General features: G+C 38.2%; 1 protein-coding gene and 1 long non-coding RNA gene across 3 annotated transcripts in view; one reads left to right on the top strand and one right to left on the bottom strand.

The window, feature by feature from the left end:
- Positions 1–3301: 3301 nt before the first annotated feature.
- Positions 3302–5844, bottom strand: sp9 (sp9 transcription factor). Its single transcript, XM_026218659.1, has 2 exons — positions 5722–5844; positions 3302–5114 (listed from the first exon to the last, which is right to left on the bottom strand). Exons 1-2 carry the CDS (start codon positions 5740–5742, stop codon positions 3816–3818), a joined length of 1320 nt encoding a protein of 439 aa, XP_026074444.1. The 5' UTR covers positions 5743–5844; the 3' UTR covers positions 3302–3815.
- A 118-nt stretch (positions 5845–5962) lies between these two features.
- LOC113053540 (uncharacterized) overlaps positions 5963–22448 on the top strand; it is a 59590-nt gene continuing 43104 nt past the window's right edge. The window contains exons 1-4 of one of the 2 annotated variants that reach the window (XR_003277242.1): positions 5963–6104; positions 6504–6568; positions 11206–11342; positions 11937–11987. This is a non-coding gene — a long non-coding RNA (uncharacterized LOC113053540). The remainder of the gene's footprint in view (positions 6105–6503; positions 6569–11205; positions 11343–11936; positions 11988–22448) is intronic. The other variant, XR_003277243.1, reaches the window with a different exon arrangement.

Below are 22448 nucleotides of genomic sequence, written 5' to 3'. Positions count from 1 at the left end.
TGAAAGAAAGAAGAGCAAGAGAAGGAGGGACTCGTCCGGTGACAGCAGCTCTGAGAGAGACCGGGAGAAAGACTCCAAACACACACATTCACAACACAGTGAGCACAGAGTTCAGAGGTCACCGGACAACAAGCACAGCAGAGAGAGGGGCAGAGATAGACACGAGCAGGAGCCCTCAGCGACCCAGAGATGAGAGAGAGAGAGGAGACAGGGGGTGGAGAACGAGACAAGGGCAAGAGATGAGGAGAGGAGGAAGACATAGCTGGAAGTGGATGCCATCATTTCTTCACAGTCTTATCTCAGATTAAAGGAATAATTCAAATGAAACTTCTTACAGAATTGATTCACCCGTGTGTAGTTCCAGACCCTAACCACTGTGAGGTTTTATTTAAGCTCCAAAATGACAAACTAGCACCATAAAATGAGTCTTTGTGGTTCTTGTCTTATATTCAACGTTTTCTGGAGTCACACAATTACTTCTTTGTGACAAACAAACCAAAATCAGTTCATTATCCATGTAAATTCATAGAGGTCTCCACTGCTGTTGTACAGGAGAACCTAGCTGCTTAACTGTATTTATTTACAAATGTCTTTTCCTGAAGTCGTGAGGGGTTTGGACCGACATGAGGGTTGATGATGAGAAGAATGTGTAAATGATTTGTTCGGGTGGCTTCCCCATGTACAGGCAGCTCTGGGATCTCTCCAGAAGAGGGCGCTCTGAGAATGTGAAAACTCGACCTGTTATAGAGATCTCTCCCTCATTCCTTCAGTTGTTCTAGTTCAACACATGTTCTCTGTTCTTTAAGCATTTAGCCCGTCCCAAATGTAACATTTGTTACAATATGTCATTCATAATAACTTGAATGATTTATTTTGCACTCTGGTCATGTAAGTTCATGCTTTTTTTCAGCTCCTTTCTTACCTTAAATCTGTTTATGCAGCTTGTTAATTAAAACAATGTGTAAAATACAGGTATTGTGAATGTGGCACAAATCTTGACGTCTACTCCTCAACTCTTCATCATCATCTCAAAAGAAGACTGAGTTGTTAAATTTATTTAAACGAAATTAGTAGTTTTGCATTCATTTTGGAGTTTTGTTTTGCCAATTATTTGGTAGTTTGCTAGTATTGTGTATTGATTTTTTTTTTTTTATTCAAGGGGACATTTCTCTTGATTTCTCGTTATTATTGTGTTCAGCTGCAAAATGAATGAGTTTCCAGCATGCAGCGAGCGAAACTGATCTGACATATAAAACATAACTTAATAAAATCCACTGATTTGACTTCTCGTGTTAAAAGTGACGGCCTTCAACAATTCGAAAGTGCACGTGAAAACACAATGTTGCATTCAGTGCGCATGGTTTATAGGCTACACATTTAGGATCAATGCGATTTTTTTCTGAAATACGAGCACAAAACCACAATAACAATCTATACTATATAATAAACTATATAATATTTATCAATATTCAAATAAATCCAACACGATGGCGCTGAAGTATTATGAAAAACGATTTAATTGCAATTCAAATTATTTCCGATATTATAGGAACATAAACACTGACTGCATTTTGCATGTCACTGGAAACATTAAAAACCCACTGAAAACATTATCAGCTGCCATTCGAATCAGTTGATTTATTATTATTAATAATAAGCATTTAATTTGTAAACATGAGCAGCGCTTGATGGACATGTTCTGACTAAAGTGGAAATGAAAGAGCGCGGGAAACTCACTCCACAGTCACGCCTGAGTTTCCCGCGCCGCGGCCGGAGCGGCGCTGCTCTTTGATCTCTCTTTTATTGCCGCGCGCAAACAAAGCTGCCTTCTGCCTCGCGCTCAGTCAGAGGACATTCCAGAGAAACACGCACAAAAGACCGTGAGTGACAGCGCCACTGTCCGCCGCCCCAGGCGCATCACTCCCCTCCAGAAGCCTGAAAGACACTTAGATCTTGTCCATGTAAAGCTCCCGTTTGTAAATCTTAATAGAACCATATAATTGTAAAGCGTGCTCGTGAATGCCTTCACGCCCAAATAGCGCTCATTTCCGTAACACAAATTTTGAACTGTCTGCCATAAAATCGTTGCATCCCACATTAACTTTTAAAAGACCGAGAACTGTATTCTGTGCACCTGCTATTTGGAGAAAACACGGTCTAAATTGGTGTAAAAAGGAAATTGCATTTTATTATACTAGCTATTTAAAACCTTGGATAGTCCTATTTGACCGCTTCATTTCGCAATTGAAAGATTTATTAACCTTAAATATGTTTTTATTCGTTTTTTCGCAAAATGTTATCAGTTTTTCACGAGGTCATTAAATGATAATGGACTGTTTTCTATTTGTGCATTTTTTTTTTTCTGAATAGGCTTCTGGCTGTTCGGCACCGGCCACCAGCAAACAAAAGGAAATGAAAATAATTTTAGTCTATTGCCTTCTGGTCAATTTACCTTGTAGCACAGAAAGCGTGTGGAGGGAGCAGTTCCCAGGCAGGGCTCGAGCTCTAATTATTCCGCCGGGGTTTCTGTGGGATCGGACGCTGCACTGGATAAACACAAAGAAGTCAGAGAGCATCCTTGAACCTTTTCAGTACAGGGCCACTGATATTCAAATAACAGCCAGGGACCATTTGACTGCGAGAGCGTTTTAAATTCAACATTAGCATAAGGCCTCTCCCCATCTCCCCTTTCAAAAGTGGCATCCAGAAAAGGCAAGAAAGGAAGAGAGGGGGAAAAACTGTTCCCATACCACCAAATCAAGTGTAGCGTTTTCTAAACGCTAAACGATGCTTTATGCCTTCAGCACTCTCCTGGATGGACATTTTCCGTTTGACATGCAAATTTAAGCAGTTAATTTGAGCAATTCAAATAAATATTCAGAGGCCCTTTGTCACTGAATCCCCTCGGAAAATGTGCGATAAAGAGCTGCTGAACAAATGATGTCTCGGAGAGTAATTAGATATTTGATAAGACACGAATCCCTAATCGCCAATACAAGACACATGGGGCTGCGATGTGCTCCAAGTCATAATTAACACTATTTAACAAGATTTTCACTTGGACAAAAATGCCTTCTCGGGGCATTAACTATTGATTTATTTCCCCGCTGGGGAAAACGAGTCTAAATCGGCGCAACATTGTCGATGTTAATTCAGACTCTATTTTCATTTTTCTACACTGTAAATAAATAGGCTATGCGTAATAATTACGCGCGGGCTTTAAACGATTACAGTCGAGACTGGCCAAAGCCAAAGATAATTTGGTGGAAAACATTTGCACCAGACAACCCAAGCTTTCGATTTTAAATCCCTTTAATTACAAAATGAAAGCCTTATAAGCGTGACTTTATACAATTAAACATTTATATATTTTTTTAGCCAGGTAAAGGAAAGGTTAAATGAATTTTAAATAGCTGTGTAACATACATACTGACATCCACAAAGTGCGTCGAAAGGAAAGAAAATTCCCTGAATTTCAGGATCCACCACAAAACAATCATAAGTAACATTTACAGGGAAAAATAACATGTTATTTTTGTGGATATATGTACACAATTAGCTCAGCCGGCGGCCGTGGTTATTTAGTTCCCTCTTTAGCGCACCGGCTCCGCACCAAATGTCCACTGTTAAAAACACTGAGCCTGGACCAGACTTCATCGTCCTGCAAGCTGAGGCGTTCGTCTGTGCGCAGCAGAAACAGACAGTGTGGCACTGAATTTGCTCTTTCCAATGCAATGTCAGAGTTTGTCGCATACTCCAGACCCGTTTCCTATTCTCGAGTCACCTAAACGAGGAAAATGTCTTTGAGGTCAAGCTCAGGACTCGTGGTGCGGAGACTGATCTTTGACCGTGACCCGTGGGTTCACACCCTCTAAAATCAGTTCGGGAGACTCGGACCTGGGCGTCTCCAGGTTGCTGGTGTCGGTGTCACTGTCGCTGCCCTTTTTGCCCCCGCCTCCAGCGGTGTGTGTTTTAATGTGTTTGCTCAGGTGGTCGCTCCTCATGAAGCGCTTGTTGCACACCGGACAAGCAAACCGTTTCTCCCCGGTGTGAGTGCGCAGGTGCCTCTGGAGCTCGTCTGACCTGGTGAACCGTTTGCCGCAAAAAAGCCAGTTGCACACAAAGGGCCTCTCGCCAGTGTGCCACCTCAGGTGCGCTTTGAGGTGAGACGTTTTCCCGTAGACTTTACCGCAGCCCGGGATGTGACAGCTATGGAGTCCTTTCCTCCGCAGGCTGGCCCCCGCAGGCCCGAGCCGCTCCGCCTCTTGGCAGTTCGGGCAGTCGCATGTGGCGCGTCCGGAGTATCTCCTGGAGGACCTGGACGAGGTCCCTATGCCCGAGCTGGCGCCGGAGATCATAGCGTTAGTGGCCGACGCGTCCGTGTAAGTGGGGATCACAGTTTTGAAGCCCTCCTGCGTCAACAGGTGCTGGCTGGTGGAGAGGAGGTGGGACGCAGTGGGGCTGATGCCGGTGGAGCTGAACGCGGAGTGCGTAAGGCTGGAGAAGTCTGGATTGTAGCCGCTTAGCTGCGAGTGGATGGCTTGGGGGGTTCCAGAGTGCAGCGAGCTTTGCAAAGTGCCTGCCGGGTTTTGCACCTCGAGCCACGAGCCCGGGTTCGTGTGCACGTCCCACCACGTGGACGCGCCGTTGGCCACCTCGCCAGAGATGGTGGAGTGAAAGCCGGACTTGTACCACGATTCGTAAGGGTGCGCCATGCCGACCCGCGGATATAAAGTCTCTGCCGACGAGTGAACTTTGGAGATGAATGCGGACTGTCCTGACTCCTGCGAGGAAACGCTCGCCGTGTTGGAGAACAAGCTGCTGTACTCGGCGGAGAACGCGGAGGAGGTCGGCGAGGTCGAGGCCAAGCAGAACGCGCTGTTTCCCGAGCCGGTGCTGCTCGATAGTCCCGAGGTGCTTCGGTTCGTGGCGACGGTGAATCCGGGCAGGCTGGAGCCCAGGTTGCAGCTCGACGAGGATCTTTTCCAGGGATGAAATCCGCCTTTGGAAAACGCGCTGGAATCGGGAAGAGTCGTGAGAGGACTGGTGTTGCCAATTTTGTTGCAAGTTGCAGCCAGCATCGCTAAAGGGGTAGTTCCAAACCGCGGCTCTTCCTGTTTGGATGAGAAGTTGATGCTGTTTAATAGACTGTTTACTAGTTGCGGTGTTGTTCAACAGTTCAACAAGTCTAAACCAACCATAGACCAACCAATAAAACCAAAACACTAACTCAAGCGCGAAAAAAACAGTTTCTTCCCTTGTGATTTTTCTTTCTTTCTGTAGTTTTCAAAATAGGCTAGTCATGTCTTAAAAAGTCTTTAAAGAATTTCACGTTTATATTATGGTAGTAATGTCTTTTTATATAACTAATGAATAAACAATACACTATTATACATTCAGTGTTTTATTATATTAGGATTATTTCCCAGAAAGAATTGTTTCGCCACAGAGCTTCATCAGATTAACCTGCTGGTTTTAGCGCACTTTAAAACACCAGTAGGTTCCTGGTAAAATATGGTTTTCTTAAAAAACAGACAATTAAAATGTCTCTGTGAAAGTTAAAAAAGGTTTTCTTGTGGCATCATTATTTTTAAGAATGTAAATAAAAGCCAGTGAAAAGTTTGAATGCACGCAAGCAAGCGACATGGAAACGTCAATGCCATTGGTAAAATTAACAGAAGGAAAAATGCATCGGATTAAAATAAAGAAGCGCTTGCTTACCCCAAGTATAGACGTAGCCATATCCAGGGCCCTTCCTAGACAGCTAGTTGAAGAGAACAATGACTCAGTGTTCCAGTGTGACTGAGGCACAGTGCGCTGAAGCTTTACTCTCTCTACTCGAGTTGTATAGTGAGCGCGTGCTTTGAAGTACAGCTGGCTGCAGTACTCAGCCAATCTGAGCGCGCGACGAGACGCGTCCGACCAATGAGCGACGCCACCATGACAGAAATACTAAAGCTGCACGTCAATCAATGACTGGGGTACTGATCCCACTGTCAAGCAATAAGCCATCAGCTATTTTTCATCGTTTTTATATATATGTGGCGCAGAATCTGCACAGACTATATAGTGCTCAGCTCATATTGGTATTTAATCCTCCTATGGTAAGCTTCTCATCTTGATTTTATGCATGATATCCATATCTGTTTTGTGTGTCGATGTGCAAACGGATCTGCTAAAAATTAAAGGTTCGCACGCGTACCCAATTGCAGCTATGATTGCCTTTTATTTTAGTGATGTGGTTATTTTGTAGGTAGTTACATTGTGATTTGATGCAGGGATTAAAACCATAACGGTATTTCTGTTTAGGCTCGTTAGCTTTATAAAGTGACATTGAGCAGCTGTTTAGAGTGGATATAAAGTCATAAGTATCATGCAATGTCAGTTTCTTTACTTTTCATTTATTTATTAATTGTATTGTTAAAAAAATAGGAATGTTTTAGTCATACTTTGAACTTATTGGACATTCCAAATATTAAAAATATGTCGAACTTTCAAATTAGAACCGGACAGTGAAACGCAGTCTTGGATGAAGAGGACCAGAGGGGCACCACTGATCCCACAACAGGTGTGTTAGACTTTTGTTGAGAGTGTTTCGTGTGTGAGAGAGAAAAAGAGGGAGGGATGTGGGGGGCGCAGGTTAGGGTTTAGGGTGTTAATGCGCGCGCGCGCTCTCTTTCTCGCGCTTCCTTTAAATGCTTTCAGAACAACACGCGAACACGTGACTCAAAATAATTAAAGAAAACAAAATAAAAAAAATCGTTAAAAACATTTTAGACATAATTTTACAATTTATTTATAAATGCTTAATGCAAAGGTTAAGAGCTAAGTGATATATAAAATAAATAAATTAATTAAAACAAATTCCAATCATTTGGATAAATAACAGATGAAATAATTAATAATCACGCTAATACTTTTTCTTTTTTCTCAGTACTTATTTTTTTATAGATCAATGCATTATAGCACTGTCCTGCGCTGCTTGTTAAAACATTTAAGGGTAATGACATAATGTAACAATGGCTTGCTTTTGAATGAATCGCCTCTTTTTAAAAGTTAAAGCAATTTTCCTGAGAATGGCACCGCCGAAACGCTGTGCATTACTGTATTCAAAATGACCAAATAATGCTCCATTATAGCGGCTGAACGCTGCCAGTCAGGCTGGATGTAATTTACTCCGAAGCGCTGCGCTTTAAATTCCCTCCTATGGAGAGAGATGGGGAATATAAAACAATTTATTCAAATCCAAGTGCTGGAGGCTCGAAAATCGCTTGATTTCCGCAATCACTGCAAATTGACGGAGGAACAATTAACACTATTAAACGTCTGTTCAGCGTAAACAAATTGGCTTGAGGCTCAGAGAGGTTTAGGTTACATATTTAGATATGTGTGTATGCGCATGTACTGCTTGTCTATTCACACTGCTGCAAATGAAATAAAACTGGGGCATCTGATGTGCTTTTCTTGCAAATTCAGGCGAAATGTGTCCAATATGAGAGGCTGAAAACAGGTGAATAAACAAACTGCTCGCGATTAATATAGAAATTAAAAATTCACTTTGAGTGGTTTCTTTTAATTGTGGATTGATTACTTCCGTCAGCATTTATGTGTCAAATAGGCTAAATGTAAATGTTTACGCTATATTAGAAGCTAGAAAGGAAATAAACATTAAACGGCATATTTAAAATAATAGTAATAATAGAAAATGTTTTGTAATTTTTTTTAGGAAAATAAAATACATATATTAATTTGTTTACAAATAAGCAAGTTATGCTAACGCCGTGCTGTCATAATTATATTTTTTATTTCTATTTATTTAATTCTGATCACCAAAATGTAACCGGACTTTACGCTCTGCATATTTAAATTAAAACTCAGATTTGTATTAAAAAGCACAGTCCGGCTGGTGGCTTGCGAGCACTTTTCTGTGGTAATTAGGAGCTTATAACAAGTCATTAGATTGATCAGTGTACCTTAAACAATGCGGGTGATTTATTTGGTAAGAACAAAACGCTGTGCATCTATTGTCTCGAGCCTGAGTGACGATATACATCCATCACAGCGTTAAACAGCACAAGATGAATGATTAATCCGGACCTATTCATTAAAAGGGTCTGGGCCGCTCCAGAAGCCCTGTATGCACAGAAGCAGGGAGAGAGGGCTTTTCAGAGGAGACTCTTTCTCAGTTGCCGCTGGGATTAATTTGTCCCCACCCTTAAGAGGAAAAGCGCATTTGTGGATAATTAACTAATCTGGCTCATTTTAAATCCCTCTCTACTACAGGTCCTTCACTTGATCACCCCAAACAGCCTGGTTTCCTCCCTCTAACAATTCAGAGAGAGTCAAAACAAATATTAACTCACATCTCAGTTGCTTTTTTTGCAAATTGTGTCACTTCTCGAGGCACCTCGTGGGTTGGTTTGATTAAATGTTTCTATCTGGAAAAAAAAAAAAAAAAAAAAAAAACTGTCCCGTGGCCAACACAAAAAATGTCCTGTGTTTGTGCACTTCATGATTTTGACAATAAAACAAACGCTTGTTATGTCCGCTGACAGGTTCAAGCATGCTCAGTGAGCTCACCGTGATGCGAGTCTCTAACACTGAGGAAAACGACTTCATCTGTGCAGTAAACAACTGTGTTATTTTTTTAATAATCCAGTATGAAGGGGGTTTTGTGAATGTCTTTACGCGGGTGACGCAAAACAAAGCGCCGTGAAGAGAAACGCCTTTGTGCTTCCAAGCAGAACAGTTTCCCTCAATTATGTCAGTTGTTCAGATTTAAGAAAGCAGAAGATTTGCAGATTCACGCATATAATAAATCAGCTAATTTATTCACATGACACATCTCTGTTGGATATGTTTCCAATGTTTTTAGGCAGATGTGGAAGCGCACGGGTCACCGGTAACGAGTGCCCGTCGTCTCATTCAGCTCCAAGTATACCTGCAAACCAAAGAATACAGATTCTACTTAATATAGTTGTTGACACTACGGAGGTAAACCAATAAAATGTTATCATTGTTTATAAGGTGTAGTTTCAGATGAAGTCTAGTTTCAGGTGCATTTTATGGGCCCGGAGTTATCAGGAAGAGCTCATCTCTCTCTCTCTCTTTCTCTTTCTCTCTCTTTCTGCATCGTACAGCATTATTTAATCTTAAAAGCAGGAGGACCAGATCACAGCCTTCTGTGACCATTTCAGTATCCAAACATGGTGATCTCATGCATGCACATTATGATTTCGTAATTTGCTCTCAGACACAGCTCCTGTGGTGGATCGCTCTGAGTCTGACGAGCAGCGCGCGGGTCACGGCGAATCATGTCGTGTTTGTTCATTAGTGGCCGGTGAATGTGGCCTGTCTGATGCTCGTGGCACACGAGAGCAACAGTGACACTGCGCACATTAGTGCACGACTGCTTCTCGGGCATTTGCATGCCATGGGATTAAAAAAAAAAAAAAAAAAATTCTAAATAGATGTTTGTTAATGTTAATATCTTCTTGGGATATGGACTAAGTGATAATATCTGACTTTTTTTCCATGGTATTTTATTTATTTTAGTTCGATTTTAAGTTTAAGATTATAATTATATTTAATGTTATTATTATTATTATTATTATTACTACTACTAGATGTATAGTTTTATTTATTTTTTGAATAATAATAATAATAATTAAAAAATAAAATGGATTTAAATTGTTTTAAAAGGTATTTTTCCAAATCAAAACCAGAGGGAAAGTATCTAAGGAAAAAAGTAATGCATTTAGCACGTTAGGTCGCGTTCCCGAGACGCAGTCGCGATCACGAGACTCGTTGTGTCAGGACTCTGTCGTGTCTGTGGCGCGCGGAGGATCCAGCTCAGATAAACACACGCGCCAACAGGTGCTTAGTGATTCACGGCTCAAACACTGCTCGACGAGGCTGTCGTCTGTAATTTGTGGCGCAGAGGGATGGGTTGTGTGGAGAAGAAGTGCTGCGGTCCACCACTGCTCCTCTCTGTAGTGACCGAGTGACTGACGGCTCTGTCCAGATGCTGAGATCTCGTGAGACGCCAGCGGTTTGCTATGAACCTGTCACAAAGAGAGAGAAAGAAAGAAAGAAGCGGGTTCAATTCGAATTATAAACAGCCTGCATAGCACTTACAGCCATAAAAAAAGAGCAAGATACTATATGGTATTGTAGTTTCAGTACGATTTATATATGATGGTGTATGAGGAGGCTGTTGCTACATCACAGTGCAGTGCATGTGTACCTTGCAAAAAAATATAGCAATTCTGCCTTTATTTTTTCTTTGAGGTCCTTTTCAAGTACTGTTTCAGAAACTTTATATCTGATACCATCAATGAACCATTCAAACACAATACTAAGTCGTTTTTTTAATAAATCTTCTTTTATGCTCACCATGGCTGCATTTATTTGATTCAAAATACAGTACAGAATAGTAATGTTAAGATATTATTGCAGTTTACAGTTTCTATTGTAATATATTTAAAAATGTAATTCTGAGAGGCAAAGCTGAATTTTCAGTATGATTCCTCCAGTCTTCAGTGATGCTGTTGATATCTATGCATCATTTCTGTAAACTGATACACTGTGTGTTATGATATCATGGCTATCACATATAATTCTTGGCCTTCATCTTTAGCAAGTCCAAGCAGATTAGACGGCCCTTGCAGTGTTTCATTCAGCTGTTTACAGAGAGGTTCCTTCACTACTTTAGAGGTCACTCTTAAAGTGCCCTTGAATTATATTCTGCTGTCAGATTGGAATGCGTTATTCTGGACAGAGAAAGACCTCGAGCCCTATGTCATCAATCTAAAGCAATTTCAGCTCTATTGGTTTCTGCGTCTCGACCAAGCAGTGTTTCTCATTCCCAGCAGCAGGTGAGGAGGAGACACCCTTCCCCGAGTGAAGGACTCTTCAGATGCTGCAGAAATCGCTCATCCTGCTCAACATGAGGCCGTGGTCTCACTCCACCCACACAAACTATTTACCCCTGAATCCCAAATCCAACAGATCTATTATGGGATTAAAGGCCTTGTTATCAGGCCTTGTGCTGGAATAATAGCAGAGCGTCAGTTTGAATTCAGATCAGCCAATAGATGTTATTTTCCTTTGTCTTTTGGAAATGAGACGACGTGACCGTGTTCTTTAGTGTCTATATGGTTCTGGTGACCGTCCTGTCAGTGTGTGCGCTGTCTCTGTTTTCAGGAAGTCAGCTCGACACAACAGCGCGCCGCATCTCAAGGCTTCCTCTTCCGCATCACTGAGCCAGATAAAAACAGTGAATCCAGGCACCACCAACGCTGCCTTTTGCCCTCCTCACAACTCACACACACAGCTGCCAGGTATGGGGTTTGTCTGTCTCACACTGTGCATCTGTCTGTCTGGATTGGTTGAAAGCTTTCTTTCTGCCCCAGACACAGTCAATGAAGAGGCAAGAATGAAAGAAATGAATAAAGAAATACATTTATCAGGCCGCATTCTTTTTGGACTTCTGTTAATGCTTTTAAAATGATTATTCAAACAGTCATTTGCTGCCATTGCTAACTTCATTTTATGTACCAGCACCCACTTTGATGTTTATTTTATTATATTTACAGTGGCTCCAAAATGCATTTAGCAATTCACCTCATTAACTAATTGTTAATGAGTTATGTTTCCACTAAAATATTTCACTTACATTTTATTTCACTAACATTAACTAGAAAATGTCACTTTAACAGAAAACCTATTTTATAATTCAAAACCATTTTAAAGAATTAATTCATTTGATTAAACCTATATACAATTTTTGCATTGATTGTTTGCATGATATGCGTGCTTTTAAGTACACAATGTATTCAAAATAAATGCTGCTTGGTTTGATATTTTGTATTTAATGCAATGGCACTCATAATTGTTTAACTTCACAGTAAGTTTTTTTTTTTTTTTTTCAATAGGCTCCAAACTGAAGTTCAGCTCTGCATTCTTGTCTCTGGTTTTCTCTGATGGTAGGATGTATATAATGTATGTTTTTCTGTCATGGAGGTGTGTGTGGTATGTAAAGTCTCCCTGTCACGCAATAGTTTTATGTTCTGCGTTGAGTCATGAATGAGAGCGTCTGTCTGTCCCGGTCAGAATGGGACCGCACCTGTTCCTTCTCACACACGTTTACCTCAGCAGCCATGAGCAATGCAATGACTCCCCGTAGTTTTATAGCTGCCTCGTCGTGCAGGTTACTCATCACTGCAGTGTGCAGGAGTCCTCAGAAATATATCCACAAAAGTGCACCCAGATGTCCGTATGTTGCTTAAGAAGAAATCACAAGGTTCAGATTGTGTAGTTTTGGTCAGAACGATGTTTGCACAATAAGTAATATTAATTTAATTAATAATAAGTTACATTTTAACTGTCTGCAGCTACTCATGAAGTAGTAAGCTACTGTCACACACCACTGTTCAAAAGTTTGGGGCTGGTAAAAGTTTAAATACCATATACCATACCATAAAAACCTAATCAAGTCTTTTAATGCAAGACTTTTATGCAGAAATACAATACAAATAGCAATATTGTGAAATATTATTTCGTTTTAAAATAACTGCTCTCTATTTGAATATGTTGTACTGTAAAGTGTATTTTATTCCTGTATTTTCAGCATCATTACTCCAGTTTTAAGTGTCACATGGTCCTTCAGAAATCATTCTAATATGCTGATTATTATTAGCAATGCTGAAAACAGTTGTGTTGCTTAATTTTTGTCTGGAAACCATTTATAGAAAACAAAAGCATTTATTTGATAAATGGAAATGATGGTAACGATGTAAGCGTCTTTACTGTCTCTTTTGATGAATTCAGTGTGTCCTTGATGAATAAAAGTATTCATTTCTTTCATTCAGTCAATCAATAAAATCTTACTGACGCCAAACGTTTGAAAGGTGTAGGTATGTTTTTGTTTTCTGTCATTCATCCAACTCAAAACCAGATCCAGGCTGACTGCTGGTATTAACAAAGTAATAATTTAAAAAACATAATTTAAAGTTAAAGGGATAGTTCATCCAAAAATGAAAATGTGATGTTTATCTGCTTAGCCCCGGGGCATCCAAGATGTAGGTGACTTTGTTTCTTCAGCTGAATACAAACAGAGATTTTTAACACAAACCATTGCAGTCTGTCAGTCTTATAATCGATGCGAATGGGAATCACGGCTAGAACATACAATAATAATAAAAAGACAAATTAATCCCTGCGGCTCGTGACGATACATTGAATCTTTACCTCTACGTGGACAGATGCGCGGCTGTCCGCGAGCCTTCTTGATGACAAAAATTACATAATGCGGACGGCGCACGGATGTAGATGGTCAAATTATACTTTGGCCTTTATCAATGGCACGAGATGCGATGACAATAAAATTGTGATTGCATTATAATGTTTTTGTTAATCTATACAGTGGAAGCAACTAGATGTAGAGCTGCTGCGATGTTCAATCAAAATATTGCGGAAATAGAGAATGTGGAGAAGATCTTGTTTACGTCAAAACTGAAACCAAGCCACACAGAAAGCATATTTCACTAATTTTCTAGAGAGGTACATATTCTATCACCGTTGCACTTGCGTCTCAAACAACAGAGCCGCATGTTTACAAAGCCATGTAAAATTAAGGTGTGTTCAATTAAAAAAAAAAAAAAAAACATATCTCGAGATATGCACACAATGCTGTTTTGTTTACAGTTCTTTAAGCTACTTAATTATAATTGGTTTATAAATATTATTTTTTATATTATGCACTTTTTTCACAGTCATATTTTCTTATGCTTTGAATAAACATGCATTAATAATATTTTCCCCAATGCGCCCTCTTGTGCCTCGGAAGAGAAGCAACAAGCTTTTATTCACCCTAACTGAAATTATGCATTTTAAATTTCAATATAATTCAAATTTTGATCATATTTAATTGCAAATTCGAATTTAGTTTTTCAGCCATTTTGACAGCCCTAGCGGTAATGCACATATAAGTCTGAAAACCACCTTTATTGTATGTTTTAGCCGTGATTGACAGACTGCAAAGTCACCTACATGTACATCTTGGATGCCCTGGGGTTAAACATCAAATTTTCATTTTTGGGTGAACTATCCCTTTAAGAAAAAAAAAAAATAAGACCACTGGATGATGTCACTTGACCAGCAAACTGTTTAAATATTTCCTGGTGAAAGAAGGTTCAGGCTTGACACAATTAATTGCTTTTGCCAGACAGAGGCAGGTTGTAATAAGATCAGAATCAGAAAGAGCTTTATAGCCAAGTGAATTTGTCTTGGTATCAGGAGCTTTCCAGTACAGAAGCTCCTAAAAATCTTAAAAGTTTACAGCTTTTAGGAGCGCACTAGCATGCAAATGGTCTGTAAGTGAGCAGACATGGACTAAAAGCCACCAAACTGCAATTTGAGTTTAATAGGATCTAGAGTTGGTCACTAACAACAGCATAATAAATACAGCATTCCCAGAAGAAACAGTGGATTAAAACCATCTCTCTGAAAAAAAGATCAATATCCTTGAAAGGCAAACCGCGTTGTTTAACTGCCAATAATGAAATCCAAGACAAGAATTCAGCACGGCCTTACTGTGATATGCTTCTAACTGCATTTCTTTATCTTCATTAAGAGGCTGCCATTCACAACAGCTTAAAGACAAACTGTTTGTCTCAGCCTTATTATGGCGACTAACTACAAACTGTCATTTGGCATCGGCGGAGCGGTCCACACTCAATGCTTATCACATGTCATCTCTGCGTGGCAGCACAGAAATTACGCTCCTCTCATGTTTCTTTTGTGCTCTCGACATCGTCTTTGTCTTACACAATTAAGGTGTTACACGGTAGAATAATTTAAATTGCCGGCACTAAAATGGAGATGGAGGCTCTTTTTAAAAATAGGAGAATTTGTTTACTGATTGTATGCAGCTATTGACTTTCCCATTACTGGAGAAGAGCTCTGATTAGTGGATGTGCCGTTTGAGGCGGAGGGGACAGGGTTACAATACCGAGCGTTTATTTTTATTGTTGAGCGGATCTCTATGCTTGACATTACCGTTGGACATGGGAATAAAGGTGTCAAAGCAACCACCGAGGCCATTTTCTGATAGATGCTCAACAGCCCTTGTGAGGCGAGACAGACTGTGTCAGTCTTACCTTAGAAAGCTCTCTGTGTGTGGGATTTTCATATTTTACACAGTGAATGCACAGTTATGTGTCTCAGTCTGCAGGTGATAACTATTATTCTGAAGCTGTGTGTAATGCGGATGTCTGTGAGGAAGTGATTGTTTTTTTCCGATGTATCCACGTGCAGATGTGCCGTCCTGAGGATGAAAGCCAGTCTATATGGTATGCAGTAATGAGTTTGTATGTGAAGCATTCCTTGAGGTTAACCTACTTTTCTTGCGACATTGTGGTCCCTGACAAGACAGCACCCAAATAACAATACGTTTGCACTGTCTAAAAGAAAAACAGTCATGAAGTCGTCTTTACACAGCTGAGTTAAGGCAGGTCTGTGGTGACTCCAAAATCTCTGTAAATTCCCCCAATTAGTGTTCGGGAAGCTACTTTACAACTGTAGTTTGTCAAACAGTTGTTAGCTACACCACAAGCTATTTATTCAAGCTGTTTATTTTAGGCTGGCAGTATCTTTAGCTCTAATATAAATGTATTATTGTGGTAACACTTTAGTTTATGGACCCCTTCTCACTTTTGACTAGTTGCTTATTAGCATGCATATTACTAACATATCGGCTGTTTATTAGTACTTATAAAGCACATATTAATGCATTATTCTACATGACCATATTTTAGATCTAGGGTTAGTTCACCCAAAAATGAAAATTAGGCCATAAATTACTCACCCTCAAGGCATCTTAGGTGTATATGACTTTCTTCTTTCAGACGAATCCAGTTGGATTAATATTAAAAATGGTCTCTGATCTTTTAAGCTGTTTAATGGCACTCAACGGGTGTTGCAGTATGGAAGGCATTTTCTGCCAAATTTAAATAAATAAATTAAATGATTAAAATGAAAATTAAAACCAGATTAACGATTTCATTACAGAAAACTGTACGCAAAATATGTGACAAAATTGAGAATTAAATTAAATGATTTCATTTTCACAGTTACATCCCTGTCAAATTGAAATATAAAATGCAATTGGTGATTTCACATTTGATTTTCAATACAGTCTCGAGGCAAGACTGCCAATATTAAAATGAAAAGCCAAACGTGAAAAATAAACTACAAATACAGTTTTTACAAAGCTCTTTATTAACACTCACGCAATAATGGTGACACAATTCAAATTTAAATGTAAATTTTACTTTTCATTTTAACTCCTCTTTTATTTAAGTTTTCGTTTTCATTTTCAAAGACAACCTGCATGCAAATTATATGTTAAAGAGTGGGTGTGGCTCAATTACGCTGTTTCGTGGAGGAGCTCAAATGGCGGTTATGGCCAGTATAGCAGCAGAATTAAACCAGCTAGCAAACATTTCGGATGATGATGACTTCATTTTGCTACGAGTTGAATCTATATTGGATACACTTGGACATTTTGCAGCCGTCACAAACTCCGATGTCGATCTTCGAGTTATAATAGTCTTAGTGAGGTTGTGCATTTTCCGGGGAGTCTCGTCAGCCAGTTTGGTAAAATTGGCAAGATTCACAGATTCGACTTTTCCGGATCAATAACTCGCGAGCAAAACGTTTTTGGTACACGAATTATGCCTCTTTTTACTCGTAGTGATGTAGTAAACGAGCTACAAGCGAGTTTGCCTGAAGCAAGCTTTCTTCCGCTCTGTACAAAATACGTTGATCTCAATGCGCTGGCGTCTGAGAGACAAGTCCTAAGGGACCGTCTGCAAAGTGCGAAACGCGAAAAAGGTTACTAATAAAATACTCAATAACTTCACAGTAACACACTGTAGTGTCACCAAATTCAGTTCACACATCACTGCTCTCCTGCTGCTTATACTACAATGTTGGTTTTAAAAATAGTTGCTTTTGCACAATTAAAAAAAAAAATTTATTATGAAAACGTCAATAACGTTACTGTAACACACTGTACTTTCACCAAATTCAGTTCACACATCACTGCTCTCCTACTGGTTATACTACAACACTTATATTGAAAATAGTTGCTTTTGCACCATTTATATGATTTTTTTTTATTATGAAAAACAGTTAATAACTTTACTATAACACACTGCTTTCACCAAATTCAGTTCATACATCACTGGTCTCCTGCTGGTTATTCTTCAACAATCATTTTGAAATTAAATGATGTTGCACATTTTGTATTATGAAAAATAATTAATAACTTCACCGTTATGGAACATAATAGTTAATAACTTTAATGTAACACACTGTACATTCATCTGATTCAGTTCACACATCACTGCTCCCCTGCTGGTTATACTACAACTTTCATTTTGAAAGTAATTGCTTTGGCACAATTTTCATGCTTTTTTTATTATAAAAAATAGTTAATAAATTCACCATTATTGGACATAATAGTTAATAACTTTAATGTAACACACTGTACATTCATCAAATTCAGTTCACACATCACTGCTCTCCGGCTGTTTATACTACAACTTTCATTTTGAAAGTAATTGCTTTGGCACATTTGTTATTACTTTTTATTAAGAAAAAGGTAAATAACTTTACTGTAACACACTGTACATTCTTTAAAATCAGATCACACATCACTGCTCTCCTGCTGGTTATACTACAACACTCAAATTGAAAATTATTGCTTTGACAAATTTTTTTATGATTTTTTTAATTATTAAAAATAGTTAATAAGTTTACTGCACTGTATATTCATCAAACTTTTATTAGTGTTTTTATTTTCAAAACAAGTGCTGTAGTATAACCAGCAGGAGAGCAGTGATGTGTGAACTGAATTTGGTTGAAATACAGTGGGTTACAGTAAAGTTATTAACTATTATGTTCAATAATGGTGACTTTATTAACTATTTTCCATAATAAAAATCATAAAAATGTGCCAACGCAATTACTTTCAAAATTAAAAATGTAGCATAACCAGTAGGAGAACCGTTATGTGTGAACTGAATTTGGTGGAAGTAGTGTGTTACAGTACATTTATTAACTATTGTTCATAATTAAACAAAATTCATCAAAAGTCTGTCAAAGTAATTCCTTTTAAAATCAAAGTTGTGGTATAAACAGCAGTAGAGCAGTGATGTGTGAACTGAATTTGGTGGAAGTACGGTGTGTTACAGTAAAGTTATTAACTATTATGTTCAATAACAGGTGAAGTAATTAATTATTTTAAATAATAAAAAATCATAAAAAATTTGCAAAAGCAAATACTTTCGAAATGAGTGTTGTAGTATAACCAGTAGGAGAGCAGTGATGTGTGAACTGAATTTGGTGAAAGTACAGTGTGTTACAGTAACGTTGACGTTTTCATAATTAAAAAAAATCGTAAAATTGTGCAAAAGCAACTATTTTTAAAACCAACATTGTAGTATAAGCAGCAGGAGAGCAGTGATGTGTGAACTGAATTTGGTGATACTACAGTGTGTTACTGTGAAGTTGTTGAGTATTTTATTAGTAACCTTTTTCGCGTTTCGCACTTTGCAGACGGTCCCTTAGGACTTGTCTCTCAGACGCCAGCGCATTGAGATCAACGTATTTTGTACAGAGCGGAGGAAAGCTTGTTTTCAGGCAAACTCGCTTGTAGCTCGTTTACTACATCACTACGAGTAAAAAGAGGCATAATTCGTGTACCAAAAACGTTTTGCTCGCGAGTTATTGATCCGGAAAAGTCGAATCTGTGAATCTTGCCAATTTTACCAAACTGGCCGACGAGACTCCCCGGAAAATGCACAACCTCACTAAGACTATTATAACTCGAGGATCGACATCGGAGTTTGTGACGGCTGCAAAATGTCCAAGTGTATCCAATATAGATTCAACTCGTAGCAAAATGAAGTCATCATCATCCGAAATGTTTGCTAGCTGGTTTAATTCTGCTGCTATACTGGCCATAACCGCCATTTGAGCTCCTCCACGAAACAACGTAATTGAGCCACACCCACTCATTAACATATAATTTGCATGCAGGTTGTCTTTGAAAATGAAAACGAAAATGAAAACTGAAATAAAAGAGGAGTTAAAATGAAAAGTAAAATTTACATTTAAATTTGAATTGTGTCACCATTATTGCGTGAGCGTTAATAAAGAGCTTTGTAAAAACTGTATTTGTAGTTTATTTTTCACGTTTGGCTTTTCATTTTAATATTGGCAGTCTTGCCTCGAAACTGTATTTAAAATCAAATGTGAAATCACCAATTGCATTTTATATTTCAATTTGACAGGGATGTAACTGTGAAAATGAAATCATTTAATTTAATTCTCAATTTTGTCACATATTTTGCGTACAGTTTTCTGTAATGAAATCGTTAATCTGGTTTTAATTTTCATTTTAATCATTTAATTTATTTATTTAAATTTGGCAGAAAATGCCTTCCATATTGCAGTGCTTCAGTCCAAACGAAGTTAAATAAAAAGTGCCTAATTAGATATACTACTAGATAATACTAATTAGAAGTACAAAACGAGAATTTGTAAAGAAGAATGTCTGAGGATTTCGATGTAAGCCAAGAGGAGACTGATTTTGCTTTGCTAAAGTAAGGAAGCTTTGCTTTCTTTACAAATGTTAACAAACATTGATTTTCACAAGACTCACCGGCGCATGCGCATCGCTGACTTCATGCGTCAACTAATGGTGCTGTTTTGCGTCTCTCAGCACTGGTGTTTACTTATTGAATGAATCACCTTTTTGAACAAATGGGTTGAATAAATGATTCAGTGATTCACTCATTAACATGGTCAAATGCTTTGTTTCTGAATGAATCAGCCGTTTGAATGAAATGGTTTTATCTCAATGACTCACTCATTGACAGTCACTTGCTGTCCCCTACTGGCGGTTTTAATTTCACATTTCGACTATTATTATTTTTTTTTTTCAGATTTTAAATTATTTCAAATATCAGAATTCAGTATTTTATGTCAGTTTAAATGAATCCATGTCCCCTCTGAGATACATAAACTGTGTAAATACATCTAAATGCTAGTTTAGATGCAGATTCCAGAAATGTTTTCTTATGTTGGAATCAGAGGTGTCAAGTAACGAAGTACAAATTTCTTTTGGGGTATCTATACTTTACTGGAGTAATTATTTTTCAGCCGACTTTTTACTTCTACTCCTTACATTTTAACGCAATTATTTGTACTTTCTACTCCTTACATTTTAAAAATAGGTTCGTTACTTCTATTTCATTTCGGCTTGTTTTCATTCCGGTTTGTCATCATTCAAAAAAATTAAAAAACCTATCCAGAGAAATCGCGCCATCCGGATGGAGTGAATTTGATTGTGATTGGATGAGAAGTATAAACATATACCATTCTGACACCCTATTGGTTTGTACGCGATCCATCGCACCTGCACATGACACAAATCACATCACACTCCAGCAAGGACACAGCTAGTTTTGTGTTTGTTTATCAAAAAATATATTTCTTAAAAGTTATTATTTCTCAACTACTAGCTCATTTATTAAATGAGTGCTTTCTCTTCTTCCTCCGCAAATTAAGCTACTGTAGGTAGTTCGGTAGCGAGACGTTTGAATAAATTAGCATTTGCGATTGACAACGTGATTGACAATGTTGTGATAAGTAGGCTATACCAACTTTGTAACTCGTTAACCCCCCCCCCCCCCCACACACACACACACACTGGACATCGCCAGACGTATGTATCGAACACAGGAAGCTATCAATCGAATACAGGAAGCTATCAATCAAGGAGGTATCAGGATTATGAGTTATTTTTCATTAATATTTTTGGGATTAATCACTTGGATTAATCATTCATTTTGATAGCACTATTACAATACTTCTAGGCAACTAGTCATCATATTTCTAGTTCTTTAGTTCTAATTATTTGCGTTGTACTAAAATGCTTTCATTTTCAATGGGCATATATGCGGCTGAAACAGGTAGCCTAGTGCATCCCAAATTTTTCAACATGAACATTTTAATATAACATTATAGTCATTATGGACTATGGCCTTTAGAAAAATTTTTTTTTTTTAGGAGTTGGGGTAGTGCACAATAGGCCCCTGTGGCACGGCCTAAGCTTTTGTTCTTAATGGCATTTTTTCCCTTACATTACTTTTAATTTTATACTTTAAGTAGTTTTGAAACCAGTACTTTTAGACTTTTACTTGAGTAAAAAGCTTCAGTTGATACTTCAACTTCTACAAAAGTCTTTTTAAACCCTAGTATCTATACTTCTACTTGAGTAATGAATGCCAGTAGTTTTGACACCAGTGGTTGGAATGAAAGTCACTAAATACTGGATGAAGTAATTCTTATTCTTAACAGAAAAATACAAAATAGAAGACAGAGTTCAAACGGAACACAATCTTGCTATTTAGGCTGTGTATGAACATTTTTATCTATATTTATTTCCTTCTTTTCCATTTTGCATTTACTTGTACTTTTACTTCCAAAACTTAAGTATGTTTAAGATTTAAAAAATACTTTTCATACATAGGTACAATAAATATCATATACTTTAAGACTTTTACTCAAGTAATAGGCTATTCTAAACGGTGACTTCATCTTCTGCCAAAGTAATTTTCTGGTAAGATATCTGTACTTTTACTTAAGTATGGCTTTTAGGTACTTTATACACCACTGCTGAAGAATCGCTTTATGTATCCAACAATTGTGAGTCACTTTGGATAAAAGCGTCTGCAAAATGATTAATGTAAATGTAAACAACTACACATTACTATATTGATAAATAGCAAATTAGGAGTTTATTGAGGCAAAAGTTGTACTTAATAGTTAGTTAATAGTGAGAATTGGTCCCCAAAATAAATGTGATCATTATTGTAATAAATATTATAATTTGTATACGAACCATTAAAAGAAGACACACAGTGCAAGTGCTGCTTTAATGAACTGTCAGAATGAGCTAATTCTCCAAAATGTATCATCTTTATATGAGAGGGTGGACATCTTGGCAAAGAGATTTGATTAGAACCAAGCTGCGTATGCAAAACAATATTACCAAAAATAGAGATGTAGCATCTTGTCACGCTACATTGCTAATAAACAATAGCTTTTTACTGGAAAAGAGACCAGGGGTCTGACCGTCTCTGCTGGCATTTGTAAGTGAAAGTGACGTGACATTCAGCCCAATATGGTGACCCATACTCAGAATTCGTGCTTTGCATTTAACCCATCCATATTTATGCTGCCTCTGCCCCATTAAACCTACTGTGTGTTTTGTTTTATGGTATTCAAGCAACATTCAGATGCAGCTTCAGGTCAAATTATAAAACTGTTTTCACCACTGTACTGTGCCACATTTCTAGAGAGCAATGGGTTAC

The sequence above is a fragment of the Carassius auratus genome, chromosome 34, assembly GCF_003368295.1.
Source record: "Carassius auratus strain Wakin chromosome 34, ASM336829v1, whole genome shotgun sequence".
Lineage (NCBI taxonomy): Eukaryota > Metazoa > Chordata > Actinopteri > Cypriniformes > Cyprinidae > Carassius > Carassius auratus.
The sequence above is the reverse complement of the archived record's forward strand: the minus strand, read 5'-3'. Positions and strand labels throughout refer to the sequence as shown.

What these genes read in the sequence shown, in the direction of transcription:
- sp9 (XM_026218659.1), bottom strand. Translation starts at nt 5,742, where the DNA reads ATGGCTACGTCTATACTTGGG. An exon ending in TGGCTACGTCTATACTTGGG is followed by an intron (nt 5,115 to 5,721) that starts GTAAGCAAGCGC and finishes TCATCCAAACAG; the next exon opens with GAAGAGCCGCGGTTTGGAAC.